This window comes from Mytilus trossulus, chromosome 8, assembly GCF_036588685.1.
Source record: "Mytilus trossulus isolate FHL-02 chromosome 8, PNRI_Mtr1.1.1.hap1, whole genome shotgun sequence".
NCBI lineage: Eukaryota > Metazoa > Mollusca > Bivalvia > Mytilida > Mytilidae > Mytilus > Mytilus trossulus.
The window spans coordinates 47,458,895-47,482,766 of record NC_086380.1 but is presented as its reverse complement, the minus strand read 5'-3'; the positions used below and the strand labels follow the sequence as shown (position 1 = coordinate 47,482,766).

Below are 23,872 nucleotides of genomic sequence, written 5' to 3'. Positions count from 1 at the left end.
AAAACAAAACCAAAGTAGAAACAAAAGATATGACATATTAAGATAACTGCTGTCTGGGCGATTGACTAAGGACAGACACAGAATAGGCTAGTTATTTTTTTGTTTGTTAAAGATATAGAGCTTTTCCTAATTTTCCTTTATTCTGAATCTGACCAGTGGACTAACAAAACATCCACATATACCGTGACAGTACAACGAGAACAGGAAAGCTCTTTTAAAATCATAACTCTATATTGGCATACTAGATAAACATACACACAAAGCCATACACAAAACAACTTCGAATCAACGAATGCTTGAAGTAACTGCAAGTAAGCTTGCAAGTAAGCTCGCAATAATTCTATATTGGCATACTAGATAACATACACACAATCATACAGAAAAACCTAAATAAACAATTCAAATAATGCTTGTAGTAACTGCCAGTAAGCTCGCAATAATTTGATATTGGCATACTAGAGTATCATACTCGCAAGCATACACAAAACAAAAATAAACACAATGAATGCTTGCAGGCTATGCTTCTTTCATTGTATTGTGAAAAAATAATGAAAAAACATGCTAAATTTGAAATCGCAAAATATAGGGGTAAAAAATCTGTACGCTGCGTCCTAAAATTACGGATATTTTGGTGTAACACCACCAAGAGTCTCTCTGGTCTTTCATACAGCTTTCCGCAATCTGCACACGACTGTATAAAGTAAAGCTGGAGATTATAGAAAATATATACCCTCTTCAAATGATAATTTAAGTAAATAGTTTTCTAAATTGTTTGAAAAACCTGAAGTATGAAATTGTTACCAGTTTGACAGCTGATTGTATCAGATATTTACCCATCCTCTATTGTATATGTATGAAGATGCCCAAACTATTCATTTACCTATTTTGCTCGTCAAATGACATCCGTGTCGTTTACATAATTCTTTTTACATTGTATGTCAACCATTGATCTTACTAAATAGGACACCATTCAATATGTCGGCACGATTTTTGGCCTTTGCGCAAAACTTTATTTCCATGCAGGTCAAGTTGAAGGCAACACCTGGATAGTGTGTGATATTATCGTTTATTGTTATGCTTATACTGTTCATGAGCATCTTTAACATGAAGTCAACTTGATGACATTGATTTAAACAGTATCCTTACGTTTACATTTGGTTAAAAGTCTTTGCTTACGTTTCGCATTTGGTTTAAACTTTATGTCCTTCGGTTAAAACATAAGCTTACGTTTATATTTGGTTAGAACTCTATGTTTAGGCAGCAACCATTTGATTTTCGGGGGGGGGGGGGGGGGGCTATGGTTATTTTTGGAGAACAAAAGTTTGTTTCCAGTTTTTGGAGAAAAAAATAATTTGTTTTTGATTCTGAGAAAAAAAAAATGTTTGTTTCACCCTCAGCTGCCAATATGTAATGCTAAAATTGAAAGAAAAAAATTGTTTTCGACTTGTCGTGAAAAAAATAGATTGTTTAATCCACCATTTGCTACATTTGAAAATGACTGTCCAAGTCAGGAATATGACAGTTGTTGTCCATTTGTTTGATATGTTTTATAATTTGATTTTGCCATTTGATTAGGGACTTTCCGTTTTGAATTTTCCTCGGAGTTTAGTATTTTTGTGATTTTACTTTTTTACATTCGGTTAAACACTATTAATCTTTAGTTAAAAACACTAAGCTTAATTTTCCTTTCTTGAGTTTTGTGCTCGTGTGGATGAGGAATATATGACAAAGAATTCAACCTCACCGTAATAAAAATAAGTATATTGTAGTGATATAGTCATCTGTTATCATTATACTCTGGTTCGTTGCTAATATGTTATATTAAAGGGGCACTAGCCACGAGATTTTTTAAACAATTTAAAAAAGGATTGTAATGATCAATCATAAATGAAAGTGAAATAGAGAAATAATAATTCGCTTTTAGCAGCCAGTATGGTTCAATTTTGTAAAATTTTGTTGGCAAGTGAATAATTTGACCTCACTGAATCCGTATTCATATGAACTTCTATTTAACCCCTTAGTTAAAGATGTATAACGCATGAACATATTGCAATTGTGCGTGTCAAGTTATTGAAATGAAAAGAATGTCAACACTGAAAGTGAAACAAAGGTAAATCATTTGATTGACTGGTTTGATCCAAAACAACTAATTGTTATACAGGTAAAAACCATGATTTAGATATAGATACAAGAAGATGTGGAATGGGTGTCAATAAGAACTATAAATTCATGTCACAATTTGTAACAGTAAACCATTAGAGGTCGAGGTTCGGAGCCTTCAAGGTGGCTCACACCGAACAACTAGCTATAAAGAGCATAACATGACTAGTTTAGACCATTCAAACGGGAAAACAACGGTATAACCTGTATAAAATACAAGAAAAAAACTCCAAGTCAACAGGGTTAAAGAACATCAGTTGTTCGACCTGTTAGTCAAATGTGTTTTGTTTAAATATACTTTTTTTTCACTTTTTTGGTCTTTTGGAAAATGTTGTTTGTGCTGTTTTAGACCCTTCTACAACGAAATTTGTTTTACATGCACACGTATAAAAATTGCGGTTTTTATTCAACGCTATCGTAGGTTTGAACGTAGTTTTCAATTTAGATTATAATTTATATATAACAGATCATCTTAATAAATCTGCAAGGAAATTTTCATTCATTGATATACTCTCTCTATTTTACTATTCTATTGATAGTGCAGTACAAATGCATGGTGGACACTCTTCTTTAATAATTCGTTTTTCTAATAGACTGGATTGGAGTAGGCATTTGTATTTTCCAATTTTTTATGCACAACGTTGTCGAGATATTCTTCCACATGCGTTAATCCAAATTTTCGGTAGCTATGCTTTTTTTTATTGATATATCAAAATGTCATTATATTTCTTATGACAAAACATGTTCATAATTATCATATATATATATGCTCTTAAAAATTATTTTTATCCATATTGAACTGTAATCTCATTTTTATTTTTACATCTGTATTTCAGTTTGTCAGTATCAACACTTGTAAATGCTGGGTGATTACAACAGCCTTTGTATTTTTTTGTTTTTTTCCGATACCCTGGTCGTGGTCTCGTTTTGACCATCTTTCATCTGTAGGTTAGTCATATGTCAAATATACCTGTATAGTGAAATAGTTTTTTTTAGTCCATTTTTCTAAACTTATGTTTCTTTTCTATCTCCTAAAAGTTGAATTGTTCATATATTTAATTTATTTTTCGCGTCATTATAACATATTATACAATAAAAACCACTTTTGTGCATATAATATTTTGTTTCTACACTAGAAAAGAGTTTTATGAAATTGTTTCTATACACCTGGTGTACACTGTTATATAAACACATTTTTCTCTGAACTTTTCATTGAAATTTTAAAAGACAGTTGTTTTGTCATTGTGTAATATTTTACAATTGAATCAATGGGCTATATATCATGTATAACCAAACACGAATACCACTGTATAATCATATAAAAAAAAGAAACTTTCAGTACGGAATGATTGACCTGTAATATTTTGGGACTAACTATTTACAGTTTGATTAAGGTGAATGTTGATAGGTGAGTTGTAGAAGAATGTAAACGTATCTATAAATAATCAAGATGTGATAGGTTTTATGTATCCGTGGTATCTGTCAAACAGATATTCCCAAACGGTTACATTTGTTTGCAAAATTAAAATGAAGCACTTTGTAGGCAATAATTCTATATTTGCAAAAGAATGAATTATTATGAATACTTAGGATTTTCCTATCCCTGGCATAGATAACATTATCCTATTTCAAACACCTTTTCTGAATTTTGGGTCATCAATGATCTTCAATTTTGTTTGGCTTTTTTACTGTTTTCATATCTGAGCGTCACCGATAGACCTTATGTAGACGACACACGAGTCTAGCGTATTAAATCATAAGTCTGGTACCTTTGATAACTATAAGCAAGTCGAAATGTTCTATTGTATTGTTCATATGTGTATTTATCTTTCCTGTTGTCCTGTCATGTAATTTTGTCATAAAAGCGCGAGGTTTGACTAGCCACAAAACCAGGTTCAACCCAACATTGTTTTCTTAAAATATCCTATACCAAGTCAGGAAAATGGCAGTTGTTATCTTATAATTAGTTTCTGTGTGTGTTGCATTGTCGTTTTGTTTTTTGTTGCACTTCAATGTTTCTGTTGTTTCGTTGTTTACCCTCTTATAGTTGATGTGTTTCCCTCAGTTTTATTTTGTAACCAGGATTTGTTTTCTCTCAATCGATTTATGACTTTCGAACAGCGGTACACTACTGTTACTTTTATCTATAACAAGTGAATTCCGATATATATGGAAAATAAATAATAGATAAACATATTATCGAACAGCAAGTACAATTTGAACCTCATTACCAAATGTGTGCTGATGTTAACTTTGGTGGTCATTTTATTGACAGATTGATGTGTGTGTGTGTTTTTTTTGTCGAGCCTTTGACTTTTGTCGAAAAGCGAGACAAAGCGATCCTATATTTTAATAACTTTATAAGACCATCCTGGATTTGTACCAAACTTGGGCAGAAGCTTGTTTATGATCATACAATGATATCCAGAAGTAAAATATGTAATAAAAAAAATCCTGTTTTTCTGTATTTGACTTATAAATGTACTTAGTTTTTCTTCCAGGAAATATTACATACACTCTGTTGTTAAATTTTTAAAAATATTATTAACTTTCTTTAACTATCCTGGATTTCTATAGGGGTTAATTTTTGTGTCATTTGATCTCTTGTGGAGAATTGTCTCATTGGCAATCATGCCACATCTTCTTTTTTATATTTCTACCATTCTTGGACAGAAGCTTTGTTATGATTAAAATCTAGTATCAAGACGGAAATTTATTTCACCTTCTTCCTTATAATTCTTATGAATGGACTTAGTTTTCCTTCCGTTTAACATTACATACAGTCTGCAGTTAACGTTTTTAAACATTTATTGGATTCATAAACCATCCTACATTTTTACTAAACTTGGAAAGAAGCGTCTTGCAATCAAAAGATAGTATCAAGAAGTATATGTTTATTATTTTCCCCCTCATTTTTGTTGAGCCTGCGGTTAACAGCAAAAGTAGGCGAGACACTTGGTTCCGCGAAACCCTTAATATTTTTTTCAATTGTATTTCTCTTTTACGACAAAGAAGGTCTATCAACATGTAGGTATGGAAATTGTGAGATTTTGTAAACATAAAACTTTTGTTTAACCCACCACATTTTGTTTCAGTCATTCACATACACCGTTTTGCAACGTTTGGACAATTAAGCTTCTTAATGAACATATCAACAAAATGAATTGATAAAAAACATGTTTTTGTTGGTGCTAAAAGGTGAAGTAATTGGTTGAAAATAAAGGTACGCAATCGTGGAGGAAAATCAATAAGGATTCGGTTTGACTCGTCAATGACATGGTTCTATTACAATTTTTAGTTAAACCTTTCGCCCCAAATCTGTAATTACCATGTATTGAGCTCATACTTACTACGACTCGGCAAATTCAAAAAAAGGTCAACAACTGGGCAATGATTATATTTGTCAACGGGAATTTGAGAAAGGTAATTTAATATATCATTTCAGTACCGAAGCAATGACTACTGAGTTGATTATACTCTTTGGTAATAGCAGTCAATCAGAGAAGAGGTATAAACTGTTGCTTTTATTTATGAAACCACTTTTCTCGATAAAATGCTTTCCGACACATTGGGATCAAGTTGGTAAAGTTGAAGGTGTCACTGGCAACATGACAATCATAAAGTTCCATAATTCACAATATATATTTGTCAAATGACCAAGATTCAACCCTGCTAATTTGAAATATTCGTATAGGATTGTCAAACAATGGTCAAAGTTCTATAACTCGTTTTATATTTGTCAAACAAATGATCAAAAAAACGAACACTAATAAGTATGATATTTTGTCGCAGTCAAACGAAAGCAGACCAGAGAGAAAAATCAATACAACTGATACAGAATATAAAAATAAGGAGATTTAGTATTATTGCCAATGGGATCACTATCCACCAGAGACTAAAAGACGATGATGTAAACAAAACTGTAAGAAATGGAAGCCCGGTGAGTAAAACACAAACTGTATAAAAAGCATTAAAGGGTCCTCCAAAGTCAACAAAGTCATCCCTACAAAGTCTGAACGCTTTCGAGGAAACAATCCTCTGAAACTATCAGGTAAAGGACAGACTAATGTTTATATAATTTACTGTGAGGACATTCACATTTTACAGGTACTATATAATTTGAAGCATAGATGGATTCGGATTTCTCTTCACGCTACATACACAGAGAAATTTGGCTCACCTGTGACAATGTAAGACAATAAAAAGTCTATCTATACATTGTATGAATATTTGTTAATAGGCTACCTTGGTAAAAGTGAATAGAGAATTTTTCCTTATTTTTCATTTTCTAATACCCCTTATAACCATCCCTTTAATCTAAAACATATTTTCATTTTGTTTGTTTTCTTAGTCGACGACAATACATATTTGTGTAACATAAATTGTAAGAGATCATTTTGTCTATTTTGATGTAATGGTTTTTATATTTATTTGGGATTTAATCGATTTTGTTTCTTATCGAGTACTTATCGTTGTATACTAAATTATGATTGTCCTTCCGTATAAGACGATTAAATGCATTTCTCACAATTAAATCAATTTTTAAAGTTGCAGACTGACATTTAAGATTTTCAAACCGGTTTTAGTGTGACGTTTAAATTTAGACATTGAAAAGTGACAAATTGTATGTTATACTTCGGTACATACGTATTAACTAAAGATGTCGAAAGGGTTCCGCAATACAAAAGGTAAAGTGTTATTTTAATTTACTTGCTTGCAAATTTGTTCTTTATAAATTGAGTTTTAGTTCATATCATATGTAAACGTTTCTTGTCAATAGTAGTGTGTGTGTTTGTGCGCATATGGGGAGGTCATACTATCTTCTTTGTCTAAGCATCGTCATTCCTTGCATTTTATTCTCGTTTAGCTGAATGTCAAAAAATCATTCTGATCCAATAAAAAAACAAGTCAAAAAAGTATGCCAATTCTAATCATTGATGTGATGATGCAACATCTAGTCAACATTAATGTACTGTTTTTAGCTCACCTGGCCCAAAGATTTTGACTCTGAAACCAAAGCATTTAGAGCAAATCTAACAGGGTTAAATTGTTTATCAAGTCAACATCTATCTGTCTAGACATTTCCAGATAAATCGGACAACCGGTTGTTGGGTTGCTGCCCCTGAATTGATAATTTAATGGAAATTTTGTCGTTTTTGGTTATTATCTTAAATATTATACAGTAATAAAGTTAAACAAAGTAAGATCTACAAAGAAGTTAGCATGATCAAAATGGTCAGTTAATCCCTTAAAGAGTTATTGCCCCTTATAGTCTTACAAAACTCTTCTCCTCTGAAACTACTGGGCCAAATCTAACCAAACTTAGCCACAATCATTATTAGGGTATCTTGTTTAAAAAATGTGTGCGTGAACCAGCAAACCCACCAAGATGGCCACCATGGCTAAAAATATATCATAGGGGTAAAATGTAGATTTTGGCCCATAAATCTGAAACAAAAGCATCTGACAATGTGTTATTGATGTTTATCAAATCAATATCTATCTGCCCTAAAATTTTCAGATGATTTGAACACCTGGTTGTTGGGTTGCTGTCCCCATAAGTTAATTTAAAAAAAAATGCTGTTTTTGGTTATTAACTTGAAAACTATTATAGATAGAGATAAACTGTAAACAGCAATGATGTTCAGCAAAGTAAGATCTACTTTAAGTTCAACATGACCAAAATGGTCAGTTGACCCCTTAAAGAGTTATTGCCCTTAAAGGTAAATATTTAACAATTTGGTAATATTTTGTAAATTTTTACAAAATATTTTCCTCTGTAACTAAAGGGCGAACTTTATTATAGCTAGAGAAAATTGTAAGTTGCAAGAATGTTCAGTAAATAAACTCATCATAGATACCAGGACTTAATTTTGTATATACGCCAGACACGCGTTTCGTCTTCAAAAGACTCATCAGTGACGCTCGAATCCAAAAAAGTTAAAAAGGCCAAATAAAGTACGAAGTTGAAGAGCATGAGTAAGATCTACAAACACATCACTATAACTGTGTATAATATGCACATAGACCAAGTTGAGCGACACAGGCTCTGAAAAGCCTCTAGTTAATACGTATTAAAATCGTTTTCAAAATATTTTAACCAACTTCAACAACGTGTTCTGTACAAGTTTATCTAAAACACTTTTTGTACCTTTTTTGCATGAAGTGGTTCATATATTATGAAGACAAATTATGTCAAATTCTTTATTACTTTTACTTAATCGTTTATTAAAATGATCGATCGTTCTGGATGTTTTTAACGGCAACTAAACGCTCTAATGGTGATGGTATTGTAACGATACTACAACACACGTGCACTTACTCTAATGTCATATAAATCTTCGAGATTTGTGTCAAAATGAACATACATATCACAATAGATAGAAAAAAACATCGGAAAGGGAAAACATATTTCTAAAAAAATGAAAACCGAAATAATCTATTCATATATAAATACATTTGAATCAAGACATTTGTGAATAAATTTATTATTAGTCCCTGGTCTTCAAATTAAATGCCTGTTTGATGAACCGATGAGATATGTGTTTTAATAATTTTCGTGCCCTGTACTTAAATCTTTTTTAATTTTTTTATACTGTTCCAAAAAAGCTACCTTTAAGTTTTGATTACATTTTACAATATAAAATAAAATTAGTTGCATCCTCCACTGTATAACAGGATGAACATAGTCGTTTCTCTTTCAATATATTGTAATGGCTAATTCTCAATTTTTGTAATATTGTTCTTTTCCATAAGAGTAGGAATTAAATAAGTTTCCATTTCTTAATTTTACTTCATATTTTGTAAAAAATACAATTTATTAATACTATCCATTAACTTGTGTTTAAAGCTATTCCTGTATAGAATTTTAAATTGTTGTTTACTTTTATTTTGTTAACCCATTTGTCTTCAATTTTACTAAAATATTGAAGGCCTTTTGTAGTCATCAACATTGGACAGGCTGATATCCAGTTGAATTTATAAGGGAAGGTTAAAATGGCCACTTTGTTATAATTGAATTGTTTACATCAGTTTCTATGATCTTTAAAAGTTTAATGTAGGTGAATAATATGAATTTTTGCATCTTAATTAAGTATTTAAACTCAAATTATAGTATAGATTTTCGCGATATTTTTTTAACATTTTTTTATTCGAGCGTCACTGATGAGTCTTATGTAGACGAAATGCGCGTCTGGCGTAAACATAAAATATCAATCCTAGTATCTATGATGAGTTTATTTACAACCATTAGGTCAATGCCACTGCTGGTGAAGTATTAATTCCCCGACGGTATCACCAGCCCAGGAGTCAGCACTTCTGTGTTGACTTGAGTTATCATTGATATGTTCATAATTATAATTCAACTGTTTAATATTACAAAACTTTGATTTTTTGAAATACTTAGGCTTTTTTTTACCTCAGGAATATATTACCTAGGCTGTGTTTGGCAACACTTTTGAGAAATGATTGGTCCTCAATGCTCTTGAACTTAGTACTTTATTTGGCCGTTTTAACATTTTTTTATTCGAGCGTGACTGATGAGTCTTTTGTAGACGAAACGCGCGTCTGGTGTAAATATAAAATTTCAATCCCAGTATCTTTGATAAGTTTATTTACAACCACTGGGTCGATGCCACTGCTGGTGAAGTTTTAATTCACCGAGGGTATCTATCACCAGCCCAGTTGTCAGCACAACTGTGTTGAATTTAGTTATTATTGATATGCTCATAATTATAATTTAACTGTTAACAAAACTTATTTTTTTTGAAAAACTAAGGCTTTTCTATCTCAGGTGTATATTACCTTAGCTATATTTAGCACAACTTTTAGGAATGTTTGGTCCTCAATGCTCTTCGACTTCGTACTTTATTTGGCCGTTTTAACATTTTTTTATTCGCGCGGCTGGCGTATTAAATTATAATCCTGGTACCTTAAGGCTTTGATAACTTATTAGAATTGAGATAAAGAGGAGGAAATCTTTGGTTATTGGCCAATCATAATCGAAGCCAATTTTCTTTTTATCGAATCAGAACCAAATGAGAGTGAGTTTCAGTCAACATTCAAGCAAACTTTGGTTAGAATTGGCCATGAAATGCATCATATAAAATTTCGATCCTGGTATCTATTATGATTTTATTTAAAACAATTGCATTATACAGTTTTCATAAAGTGTAAAACACATTTATTTGCTTTTTTCTTTTGTTTTACGTGTTTGTTTTAATTCTGTGGAAAGTCACCACTTCGGTGTTGACATGAACATCAATTGTATGGTCATTTTAATAATTTTACTGTTTGCAAAAGTAAGAATTATTCTAAATACTAAAGATTTTCTTATCCCAGGCATAGATAATCTTAGCCGTATTTGGCACCACTTTTCAGAATTTTGAGTCATCAGTGCTCTTCAACTTTGTACTTGTTTGGATTTCTTTACTATTTTGATCTGAGCGTCACTGGTGAGTCTTATGTAGTCGAAACGCACGTATGGTGTATTAAATTATAAGCCTGGTACCTTGGACAACTTTTAGTATGACGAAATGTCCTATTGTAATGTTTATTTGTGTATTTCTTTGTCCTGAATGTTTATCTGTACTGTCGTCCTGTCATGTAAAGTTGTCATTTTAATGTTATATTTAACATTGCCATAAAAGCGTGAGGTTTGGCTAGCCACGCAACCAGGTTCAACCCACCATTTTTTCTTCTTAAAATGTCTTGTACCAAGTCAGGAAAATAGCAGTTGTTATCTTATTTTTGCGTGTTGCATTGTCGTTTTTTTGTGCATTTCAGTTTTTCTGTTGTTTCATTGTTCTCCTCTCATAGTTGATGTGTTTACCTCAGTTTTAGTTGTAACCAGAATTTGTTTTCTCTCAATTGATTTATGTCTTACGAATAGCGGTATACTTCTGTTGCCTATATTTAACTTTTTTAATTGTCCATTTTGACCCTCTGTGCTCACAGAATCTAAACACTTGAATAACTGAAAGATTTATTCGCCAGCCATCAGGTCTTTATCTTACCAGAGTAAACAGTACTTCAGTACTTTTATATAATATTGTCATTACATGTTTTTATTTGATGTAATCCTTTAACCCCCATGAAAACCTCTTCTAAAAAAAATGTGGATGTGTGTAAGGTATATTGAAATCTATAAGATCAACCAACCGTTAATTTAAATGTAAATTTACTCAGGTATATGTAGCTAAAAATCTTTTAAAAGTTTTATTATTTTCATTATAGGTAAAAAGACGGAGATTTAATATTGTGGATTTTACTTTATGGTGAGATTTATCATACGTGTATATCATCTGTGAAGACAATATTTTACCACATGGAAGGGGTTTATTTAGAGAGAAAGTGTAATTACCTAGGCTGCTGGAAAGATGACACAGTTGCCGACTATGTTATTAGACAAGTTGCAGACATGGTCAGACATGGGAAAGGAACGAAATGTAAGCTCCATCTATCAAGTCAAGGTGTAAAAGTGACCACTTCGTCGTTAATGTCGGGGAAAACACTAAAGGATGTCGTGCCATTTGATAATATTTATTTTACAACAGTTAATCAGTATAATCCACAGTGTGTGCTATTTATCACAAAAGACCAAAGAAGAAAATACCGCGTTGTCGCAGTCAGTTGCCAAAGTGGCACAGACGCCAGTCTCTTTGTTTCTTGCTTTAAAGATTTGAGGAGAACACTTAGCAGTGAAGATAATAATTTAGAACTTACACAAATTAGTAGTGGAAATTGGACGCTTCGTTCGAAGCATCATCCACCGGATAAACGTCAGCTTCATAACAATGTATATACGCAAGACGTTCGTTCAAATCAAAATGGTGTGATACAAACTAAGCACACAGACATTAATTCCAATGTAGCTTCTTCAAATGAGAAAAACATAAGTAAAACAAACAGCAAATATGAAGCTGTAAACAGGAAAACAGTCCACAACGGGGAAGAATTTTCGAATTCTTTCTCAGAAACCGGTCTACGAGAGGAACTCGATGATCTATCACAGGAACTTAGAGAAATCAAATTGATGCTTGAGACTTCTGCAGGCATTGATACAGATGTGTATTATGATAGAGATGAAAATGAGGTAGTGCATAATGACAGAAAAATAGAGGTAGAAATCATGGATGTCCCTAGGACTACAATAGAGGCTGTTGTAGTAGACGATGAATCCACTGACGAGGAACAGAACCAAAATATAACCGTCAGGCTCGATACAACAACAAACTCTCTTAACTCCGAGGAAAGCGAGGTCAAAGTGGTCGTTCCTGATTACAGGAACTCGGGAACACAGATAAAGCCCAAAACATATGTTCGCCGATACGTTTCCAACGAAAACCCTGTAAAAAATGTCGTAGATAGTGAACAACTTTCTCCCCGAAGTTCAACAACATCATACGATACATGGAAAGAAGATGTAGTTTTGCGAGGAAAGATAGCTCCCCGTGAAATACGTTCGAGGTCAGCTTATGCAAGTACATTCAGTAACGATTCTAGTTTGCAAGGCAGTTTACGAGACCGCAATTCGCATGCAATTTACACGACGACTACAAGAACACATCATACACTACCGCATCATTCACTCCGAGTTCCTATGAGGCGCTCCGTTAACTTGTCGTCAACGATTGAGAGGCCTATTGAAAAGGTTTATCCTAGGCCACGAAGTGTCCATGGTTCATTAGTATATAGACCTATAACACGTGGACAAAAGGGAACGATCTATGCAATTCCCTCCTCAAATAAAGGATATGTAGACAAACATCAGAACAAAACTGACAGATTATCTTCAAACATGTCGCAGAAGAAAGAGGATGTTGTCATTATGAAATCGTGAATTTTGTGCAGGTCATACCAATGATACGATCAGAAAATAAAAATATGTGTTTTTTAAAGAACAGGTTGTAATAAGTTGTAAATTAAAAACAAAATCATAATTGATATATCTATAAATTTATATGGAATTTTACCTTTTCATGTATCGATACTTAATTATTATTTTATAATGTATATACAATTAGAACAGGGATAAAGTTATTGAACAGGACTAGGATTATCTTATGATAATGTTGTAAACACAATGGGTGTTCTCCGTTGACTATTCAATAACCGCTTTACATATCAAATAAATAGCTTTTGTTGTATGTTGACACGATGGCTAAAAGAAACAATCTGCGATAAACAGTGCTTGACTGAAAGTTTTAAAAATAATTTTATTATTTAATCTGGAAAATCTTGAGTGGAAACTCTGATAAGATTCGCAGTTCATAGATTATCGTCTTTTGTTCAGCGTATTAACATAATAACAGAATGCAGTATAACAAATCATTCCTGTGTACTTTAACTATTGAATATATAAATATTGCATGTATTCATATAAGCAAATATAAACATGTATTTATCATCTGAGCAGTTATTGTTTTTCCTTCATATATCACATTTTGGTCATAAATGCACATGATCCAGCAAAGTGGTTGAAATTGTTTTACGTAACAAGGTTTAAGGATGACTGTTCGCTACTCTGTTTTTAAAATACATTTTTTTTTAGGGTTTTTTAAAAATGGTATAATTTAAAAGAACTGTACATAAAGCAACTAAAAAAGCAGAGAATAAAAATGAATGGTTCTTGTCTTCGATTTATGTATAATTATAAGTCTCTTTGACATATTCCCCATTTAAATAAAATGAAAGGTCTGCTGTATGTTTGCCTCTCCTTATGTTTTGAGGGCTGTGTGTCTGTTCGTTCGTCCATCCATCTGTGCCGGTTCAGGTTAAAGTTTTGGTTAAAATTGTCGGTCAAGGTAGCTTTTAATGAAGTTGAAATCAACTTGAAACTTAGTACACCTATGATATGATCTTTCTAATTTTAATTCAAAATTTCATGATCCAGAATCTGAATTTAGCTTCCATGTTAATTATACTTAGAAGCAAAGATCATTTAAAAGACGAAAACCAAACTACGAACCGTGGCAAATTATATTGACAGAACTGGCAGATTTGATACTGCTGATCCTCAATTCCAAATCTTAAACAGCACATATGCTTTAAAGGCACATTGAGAAACATACGATAAGCTTAACGCACGTTTGAGTGAATCTGCATATTTGAGACAATTTGTGCCATCAGGATTTAGGATCATATCCCGATAGGTATTTAGTGTCTTGTCGTCATAAATGATCATACCTCCTAGGAATATGATGAGTTAAAAGCAACTGCGTTGAAACAGTTTATTTTCAATATTGGGATAGTAGCTAGGGTTCCAACTTGGGTAGTAGGCAGGGCTTATTTCAATACACGGTAATAAAATTAACGGTACCAATTTTCTTGCACCAGATGCGCATTTCGACAATACATGTCTCTTCAGTGATGCTCGCGGCCAAAATATTTGAAATCCAAAGCTTATATAAAAGATGAAGAGCTATAATCCAAAAGGTCCAAAAAGTATAGCCAAATCCATAAAAGGAATCAGAGCTTTGCATGAGGGAGATACATTCCTTACTGGGCTGGTGATACCCTCGGGGACTAATAGTCCACCAGCAGAGGCTTCGACCCAGTGGTAGTAATAAAATTAACGGTACCAATTTTCTTGCACCAGATGCGCATTTCGACAATACATGTCTCTTCAGTGATGCTCGCGGCCAAAATATTTGAAATCCAAAGCTTATATAAAAGATGAAGAGCTATAATCCAAAAGGTCCAAAAAGTATAGCCAAATCCATAAAAGGAATCAGAGCTTTGCATGAGGGAGATACATTCCTTAATTTATAATAATTTCTAGTATTTTATAACAGCAAATTTTAATAACACAAAAAATTCGTATGTTCATGCCAGTACCGAAGTACTGGCTACTGGGCTGGTGATACCCTCGGGGACTAATAGTCCACCAGCAGAGGCTTCGACCCAGTGGTAGTAATAAAATTAACGGTACCAATTTTCTTGCACCAGATGCGCATTTCGACAATACATGTCTCTTCAGTGATGCTCGCGGCCAAAATATTTGAAATCCAAAGCTTATATAAAAGATGAAGAGCTATAATCCAAAAGGTCCAAAAAGTATAGCCAAATCCATAAAAGGAATCAGAGCTTTGCATGAGGGAGATACATTCCTTAATTTATAATAATTTCTAGTATTTTATAACAGCAAATTTTAATAACACAAAAAATTCGTATGTTCATTCCAGTACCGAAGTACTGGCTACTGGGCTGGTGATACCCTCGGGGACTAATAGTCCACCAGCAGAGGCTTCGACCCAGTGGTAGTAATAAAATTAACGGTACCAATTTTCTTGCACCAGATGCGCATTTCGACAATACATGTCTCTTCAGTGATGCTCGCGGCCAAAATATTTGAAATCCAAAGCTTATATAAAAGATGAAGAGCTATAATCCAAAAGGTCCAAAAAGTATAGCCAAATCCATAAAAGGAATCAGAGCTTTGCATGAGGGAGATACATTCCTTAATTTATAAATTTCTAGTATTTTATAACAGCAAATTTTAATAACACAAAAAATCCGTATGTTCATGCCAGTACCGAAGTACTGGCTACTGGGCTGGTGATACCCTCGGGGACTAATAGTCCACCAGCAGAGGCTTCGACCCAGTGGTAGTAATAAAATTAACGGTACCAATTTTCTTGCACCAGATGCGCATTTCGACAATACATGTCTCTTCAGTGATGCTCGCGGCCAAAATATTTGAAATCCAAAGCTTATATAAAAGATGAAGAGCTATAATTCAAAAGGTCCAAAAAGTATAGCCAAATCCATAAAAGGAATCAGAGCTTTGCATAAGGGAGATACATTCCTTAATTTATAATAAGTAAGTTGTGGTGATATCCCCTTAATAAAAACAGCAATATATATGTTGGCTATTATCTATTTCGGACTGAAAGCGATTAACCTGTTGCGGTTTTTCACTTACTAGTAGTATCATTTAAAATTTAGTATAACCTTCTTTTTTTTTTTTGATTTTCAAACTAAAAGATGCCTGCGAAATCGCGATACAATTGGGGAAGTGTTGAAATAAAGAGTGGACACAGTGCGGATTTAGCCATGGTGAATGATTTGTATTCCATTTTTTTTTTAAAGAGATGAAATTACTTGCGGGGTGTCGGCTATGTTAAACACGGGGAAGCAATTTTGAAGCGGAGAAAAACGATAAAAGTGAGTTCAAGTATCAAAATTTCTTTTGAACCGAAACATGATCTATTTCCAGCAAGCAGTATCTTTTATGTGTGTTGTTTTTATCGTTTTTCTCCGCTTCAAAATTGCCACCCCGTGTCCAAAATAGCCGACACCCCGCAAGTGGCGTTCTACACGGTTAGTGTGGTTTTTAGTAGTGTCTTACCCAATTATCTCAATAACCGTATGACCTACGTAAAATCCGTTGACTTTACCGAAACGGATCAAATTGAGTAACACAATGGACAGAAAATAAATCGGATTATGGGAAAAATAAATCTAAAACACTTTACCAGGAACTAACCCCTATTGTATCTTAGACGCTATTCCAAATCTGTATATATTCAATGCTCCCACCTTTTGCGGTGACTATTTAAGTTTGCTAAAAATTGTTTACTATTTGTATTGACTATAAGATTTGTTATTGTTTTGGGTGCTATTTCATATTGGGATTTATACTGAATTAAAAATGACTTGTTGTAAAGTATTCTCTTAATAATGGGAATAATTCCAAATTGCTGACTATGCGGTATGGGCTTTGCTCATTGTTGAAGGTCGTACGGTGACCTATAGTTGTTAATGTCTGTGTCATTTTGGTCTCTTGTGGACAGTTGTCTCATTGGCAATCATACCACATCTTCTTTTTTATAAATAGATGGTTTACGAATATCGTGTTCGTTCAAAATAATTATAGCTGCCCTTTTTGAAAATTGATTAACTCAATTTAAAACTTGTATGTGCATAGGACTACTAACACAAAGGTTTCTGGTTCGATCCCCTCTCAGGGGAGAAAATTTCAGGGACTGAATTTTCGGCTCTCCCTAGACACCATTTGCGAGTATGGTATTGAAAAACGATGATAGTCCGTCGGAAGGGGACGATATATGGCTGACACGTGTTACAAGAGAGCCATATCTCTTAGACGTAAAAGAAACTCTTGTAGATTTCGAAAAAGAGTAGGCTAATGCCGCTACAAGGCAGCACTGGCACCCGCAAAGTGGAGATGGATTTATATATGTTGCAATAACTTGTTTCCCAATTCCCTATAAATAAATATTTTAAACTAAAACTTGTTACATACCAGTAGTCGTATACCATTGTACATTTATAAAACATAATTCGTGCATTATGATTCGAGTATCACTTGATTCTTTTCAATAACGATAATGAAGAATTAACTCTTTTGATAATAATTATGATCATACCAAGACAGAATTGTTTGTTGTTGTTTTTTTTTTTTATACATATGTTGGCCATTTATAAACATTTTTAGTTTGTTGGTATCTATGAAGTTCGATCAAAGCGAGATAACTTTAAATTTAATTGTCTTAAATAGCTGTCAAGCTAGTGTGTATATATTATTGCATAAAACAGAGTTTGCAAACGGAAAGTGATTTTTTTTTAAATATTTTGTATATAAGTATTCATCATTTAATACTATGTGATAAATTTGTTTGATTAGTAGCCTCTTACAACATTTCTTGTCTATATCGTGGCCCCTAGTTTTTACTGCAGAAGGAACTAATAACTATTTTGTTTCATACAACTTCCAATATTGTTTTGCATTGTATACATAGTAAGTAGGCGGATATAATTTCCTGCATATTCTTTTTGGCTCAAGAATGGTTAGATTACTTTATAGTGATTGTGTACAGTTCAGTATAAATCTTTCAACCTTAGTTTTGAGACCCTCTTAACATATTTTTTTCACATTTGAGTTAAACCTTTCTTTAATTTAAATACTTTTTTTCTCATAATTGTACACTACACTAAAAAGTAAAAACCTTTTTTGAGTTAGAGCGGATGTGATTTGTGTAATTTTCATGCATAACAAAATAACTCTGTGTTCTCGGGTCTAATGTTCAAGTCAAGTTGTCTTTCTTGATCGAAAGAAAAGATGCAGTATGATAACTGCATTCCAGCTATTAAAATCTTTAGGCTCTGGTACTGAGAACAAGCCCTTCGGTCACTTGATGTCATTTGTTGTGTTATGCGTTTTATATTTTGTTTTATGCTGATGTAAACGTTATAAAGGTCGTCATACTATGGCTGTGCATTTGGCCCTCTTATTGGTGTAATTTGTGTTAATTATATAAATTCAAATATTTATTGCCATATTAATTTTAAACATTAAGTTTGTGACATACAAAATAAACAATATAACTATATATACACACACAATCATTCGTTTACAGTAAATATTCCAGTGTCCCCTGTCCTCAGTTCTAATGACCTTTTGATGTAGGACCCCAATTTATTTACTTGTGATGGTGTTGATGGATTGAGTATAGAAATCAACTTTTCTTCATCAGTAAAATCTTTAACAGAAAAATTAAAATCCTAATTGTTAAAAAAGTTATTTCTTAGTTCCATATTTAATTATAATTATCATGATTATTACATGTATGTCAAATTGCAATTAAACTCAAAATGTAATTTTCAGAAAGGTAGAGGAAAGCACCAAAATATATATAACACGTATTCTCCTATCTTAATCATTTTACAATGTAAAAATTTCGTTTAGAATCGAGTGTCATGAGAAGAAGAAAATTAACAATGAATAAGGATAAGTAGCATGTAAGACTTTTAAATCAAGATAATAAAGATTCGTGTAAAAGTCCAAGGGAACATGAACAAATGGTACAGATGAGTACCAATAGAGCGTTATCCCGTCAAATCTTAATGCTTACAGGCAAAACTACTTTTACAGCCCCATACTACTTTAATTTCACACTTATAAATTAAATGATTTGTGTTATACACCGTCAAGGTGTAAATACTTTACCTGTAAATTTACCTGAGGCATCCCATTGTCTTAGCAGTCAATAACAATAATGAAATTGACATGCAGTTCATTGATTTCTGGTAACAACACACAACTATGATTATTGATGTCCAATAGTTTGTTCATTTTACAAAATTTCTATGCAAAAGTCTTCCCTTAACTGACCTTAAAAGTATAAAGGTAAATATTAATTTGTCATTTAATCGTTGGGTGTTTATTTTAAAGTCTCGCTCCAGTAAAGGCATATTTTTAAAAAGATTTCAAAACCGGTTCTGAATAGACAATTTAACATGTCGTCCGTGAATAAACAGACACCATATTTTACATATGAATGTTGAATGAACGTCTAGGTTCAACGATTCACACAAATTTTCTTCATATTGTTACAGTGACATTTTTTGGATTATTAAAAATCAAGAAGGATATAGTTTACCGATAATTAGATCCAATGGAATAACCAAAAAGAGAATTAGAAATCTGTGGAAGTTAGAAATAGTGAAATAATTGTCATGTTGTGATCAGGAATGTCGCATTGAAAAGGTAACTCAATTCTTTAACCCTGTAGTTAAACTATTAAATTACTTCACCAACAGTTTCCTTGTATGACAGCCGCCATTACGAAATATTTATACTGAATTTTATATTTATTTTAGGGATTCAAAATGGTGATACAAAGGGAAGAACCGACCCAAACATTGGCAAAACGACGTGTATTGTACATTGGTAGCTCAGTACCATTAGAGACAACAGAAGGACTAGAAGCCGTTCAACAGCCACTTAGGGATAGATACCCGGTAGGTGAACATGCTCAGTTACAAGGTATAGACTCAACTCTTACCGTTCTATACACCGGTTTACAAATTCAGTATATTGATGATCCGGATACGATTGTATTTTTCCCGATTTCTTCATTGACAGTATGCGCTGCAGTAAGGCCCGTAAATGCAATAAATGCCCCAACAGGGGAGGTGATGGCCAAATTTGTGTCTTTAAATTCAGAAATAGCAGCTCAGAATGCCAAAAATCCGGCTATTTTCACAGCGATTACACGTCGTGCAAAAGGAAGGAAAGTTCTCGAGTGTCATGGGTTCGTATGTGCCTCTGATCAGGACGCATTAGACATTGTAAAGGCAACATCAATGGCAGATCAAACGAAACGGGAAAATGGAACAATTCAAAATGGTCAAGCTCCGTATAGAGCAGTAAATGGATCAGGTAATCGACCAGGATCATTTAGGGTTGTAAACGGTACTGTTCCAGTCGAAACAACTGCTATGGTAAATGGTTCTTTGCGGCGTATTATTGTAGACAAACCAGTATCCGCTAGACAAAATGTCCGACTTTCGGCCGGCGACAATATCCCGTCAGTAGTTGATGACGTTCCACAGGAATTTTATGATTCACCGCCACCTCAAGGATATTTTTATCGTCCAAATAATGTTCAGGCTAAAAGCTTTAAAATAGAAAAGAAAGAACCGCCTATTTCTGCTCGATCTCGAGTTTCCAACTCATTTGTACAACCAGCAGACGTTCCTCCGCCTCCATCGCCACCATCACCGCCGGCGGAACCAGCTCCAGTTCCACCGCCACCTCAACCGCCTATAATAGAAGCTCAGCCACCACCACATGATAGACCTTCTGAAACACTATCAACAAGAAGTCAACCTGAAAGACCTTTACATCAAGAAAATGGTATACCACCACCATTTGGCAGGCCTCGAGGATATATGCCAGGCAACTTTGGAGCACCGTTCTATCCACCTCCACCCTCCTACATGAGACCGATGTATTATCCGCCGCCACCGCCGCCGATGACGAGACCACGATTTTTCTCTCCTCAACCGTCTATGCGAGCGCCACCCTACCCTTATCCATACCAATATCCAATGTATCCTCGATTTGTTAAACGACGACGACCAAAAAGGAAGGAATCTGAGTCGCCGCATTCAAAGTCTTCTGACAGTCGACACTCTGGTCATAAATCTCCGAGAGATCACGAAGAGACCGATAGGAAAAGGATTCCAAACGGAGATTTTGACAGTGAAAGTGATGATTTATTTAGACCAAGAACGCCACCCCGTGATTACGAATATGTCAATCCTGACGTTGATTCTCCACCAAAGGAACGTATGAGTCGTCGAGAGGAATATGAAAAGCGACGCAATCGCAAAAACCGCGATAAAAATGAGAGAAGTCCACCTAACATGATGTATAACGGCTATCGTCCCTACTACATGTATCAGCCACAATCGTTTAATCCTTACATGCCACCGGAAATGGCACGTTATCCGCCTCGTTCTAGTTCTGTTCCTCCCCATCTTCGATATTCATCGAAAGACCGAAAGACAAATAAAAAACAAAAGAAAAACAAGAAAAAAGAAAAAGGCCATTTCCGTGGAGGAGGTCCGCATTATCCGTATGGAAAAGAGGATATATCTATGGAAAGTGGTAGTGTTATGGGAGGATATACATCAGAAATTCCACAAAGAGCATATCCAACCGATGGATACTATATGTACCCACATAGACCACCACGTGACTTTCGAAGGGAGAAAAACCAATTTTTGAATGAAAAGTCGTTTTCGCGGCGAATGCAAGAAGAACATCGCACGTCTAAAGGTAAAAAGCAAGAGTATTATCCTACAGCTTACGAACTGAATGATGCTCAAGCAGAAGAGCGGATAAATGAACCTGATTTCTCAATGTACTAAACAGCACTCGTAAGCTTTGTATACTAGTATATTTGTTTCTACAATAATCAAAAAGAAATATGTTTTCTAAAAGAATATTTCACATAAGAAGGTTGGTGACACAGGAAAGAAGTTTTAGTTATAGAAAAGAAACTTGATGATCAAACGATTCATTATATTATCCTTTTGACTGGTCAGTGTTTACAGTACATTATACTTTATAGGATAAGAACGATGTACAATAATTCAAGTATCTTTGGAGGAAAACAAACATATGTCATAAATATATATATATATAACAAACATTAACATATTCGTCTATATTAGTGCTAATGGTTTCATTTTATATGTAATTGTTATATCCGGGATTAACTTTCATCAGATACCACTGTTTACAATATGACATTTTAGTATATGTAAATATATGTTAAATATTACTTCTGCAATTCTATAAGATAGAGTTTTGTTGAAATTTAAGATATTATTCTTACTTGGTTATAGTTGCATTAATGAATAACATGGTATTGAATGGTGAACTCGACAATATTTTGTTGTCTCGCCTCGACAGAGTCGAAAGCTAGACTTGGGTAACCTGTTTCCGGTGGCATCGGCGTCGGCATCAATTTGTTAAAGTTTGTGATTAATTCAGTTTAAGGGGGACCACTAATGGTAAATCAATGATATTCGGTATGTAGTTGGATAGCATTGGCATCTCTCGTTCCCATTGAAGATCATTTGTCCCTTCCTTTAATCACGATCTGTTGACCTTAAAACTGTTGCACTCTTTTCATGTTTATGTTATGATAAGGTCAGTTTAACAGTTTGGGGACAACCCAAAAATGGGGAACCATTCCCCAAATGAGTAACAATCATTCATTTTAGTAACCAGTTGATAGTGCTTAACATAAATATGTCCTACAATTGGTCTTTTTACAGAAAATGATACAAATTTATGGATAATGGAACAACTTTTTCCAAAGAACTATATTTTTGTTATGGGATTTTAAAAAGTAAGTAGCCTTGAAAATTGTCAATTTTTCGAAGTTTTCATAGACTTGTTACTTCTCTGTAAATCAAGATAGGAGTATTCATTCTATGAAAAATTTGCGGCATCTTTCACGATTATGTGCAATTTTAAATAAAAAGACTCCGTTTAGAATACTTTTTTTAAGCACTACCAAATGTTTACTCAAATGAGACTCAGAGGTTGTTACTCGTTTAGGGAATAGTTCCCAATTTGGCGGGTTGTCTCCGACCATCAAGGGGAACCAGTAGCGGTAAACTAGACTGTTATTCGGTATGTAGATGTATAAACATTGGCACATGACATCTTGTTTCTATGGAGATGATTTTATTCATGGTCTATTGATTTTGAAATATGAGCTTAATTTACATGTTTAGTTGGAGGGGAACCACTGTATTATGATAAGTCAATCGACTCGTATTTGATATGCAGTTGAATCAGTAACATTGTATCAAATATTTGGCCCTTTGACTTTTAATATACTGCTTATTTTTCATATTAAGGAGTATTGATATTATTAAATATTTGAATTCCTGACATGGTTGCATTTTACTATCAAAATAACATGCGAGACTTAGCGATTGTGCGTAAAGCGAGACTTAGCGATTGTGAACCGGATACATAAAAGCTTAATATTGCTGGAGTAAGAAGACCTGGACGCTCCGTCCATATACTAGGTATATAGACGCCTTATGTTATGAAGTTTCCGTATGTCATATTTCCACTGTCCTTGGCCTCAAAGTCATGGTTCTGTGACTACTTCAAAACAAGTTCAGATTTTGTAGTCTTAATTTCTATCTTATTAACTATTTAATATGCGTATCTAGCAAAGTCCTCATCTTCTCAGAAAGTTTTCACTTGACCTTGACCTTATTTCATGGATCGGTGATCAAGTTAAGTGTTCGTGGTCAAGCCAATATCTTAGATACTATAAGTAGTATATTTGGTGTATGGAATGATTGTTATGTGTACATGTCTAACTGGCAGATGTCATCTTACCTTAATCGCCGCGATATAGCCTTTTTGTGC

The 23,872-nt window shown here is 33.7% G+C and overlaps 2 protein-coding genes across 5 annotated transcripts; both read left to right on the top strand.

Moving 5' to 3' along the window:
- The first annotated feature begins 5,942 nt into the window (after positions 1-5,942).
- On the top strand, positions 5,943-13,567 carry LOC134681052 (uncharacterized). 3 transcript variants are annotated; one of them, XM_063540452.1, is made up of 2 exons: positions 5,943-6,100; positions 11,395-13,567. In XM_063540452.1, exon 2 carries the CDS (start codon positions 11,486-11,488, stop codon positions 12,998-13,000), a length of 1,515 nt encoding a protein of 504 aa, XP_063396522.1. In that variant the 5' UTR covers positions 5,943-6,100; positions 11,395-11,485; the 3' UTR covers positions 13,001-13,567. The 3 variants fall into 3 exon arrangements, with proteins under 3 accessions (XP_063396522.1, XP_063396523.1, XP_063396520.1); XM_063540453.1 differs by lacking the exon at positions 5,943-6,100 and adding an exon at positions 6,115-6,211; XM_063540450.1 differs by lacking the exon at positions 5,943-6,100 and adding an exon at positions 6,674-6,848.
- Positions 13,568-19,117: 5,550 nt separating this feature from the next.
- LOC134681051 (uncharacterized) lies at positions 19,118-23,380 on the top strand. 2 transcript variants are annotated; one of them, XM_063540449.1, is made up of 2 exons: positions 19,118-19,309; positions 19,783-23,380. In XM_063540449.1, exon 2 carries the CDS (start codon positions 19,792-19,794, stop codon positions 21,838-21,840), a length of 2,049 nt encoding a protein of 682 aa, XP_063396519.1. In that variant the 5' UTR covers positions 19,118-19,309; positions 19,783-19,791; the 3' UTR covers positions 21,841-23,380. The 2 variants fall into 2 exon arrangements, with proteins under 2 accessions (XP_063396519.1, XP_063396518.1); XM_063540448.1 differs by lacking the exon at positions 19,118-19,309 and adding an exon at positions 19,354-19,669.
- Positions 23,381-23,872: the final 492 nt, after the last annotated feature.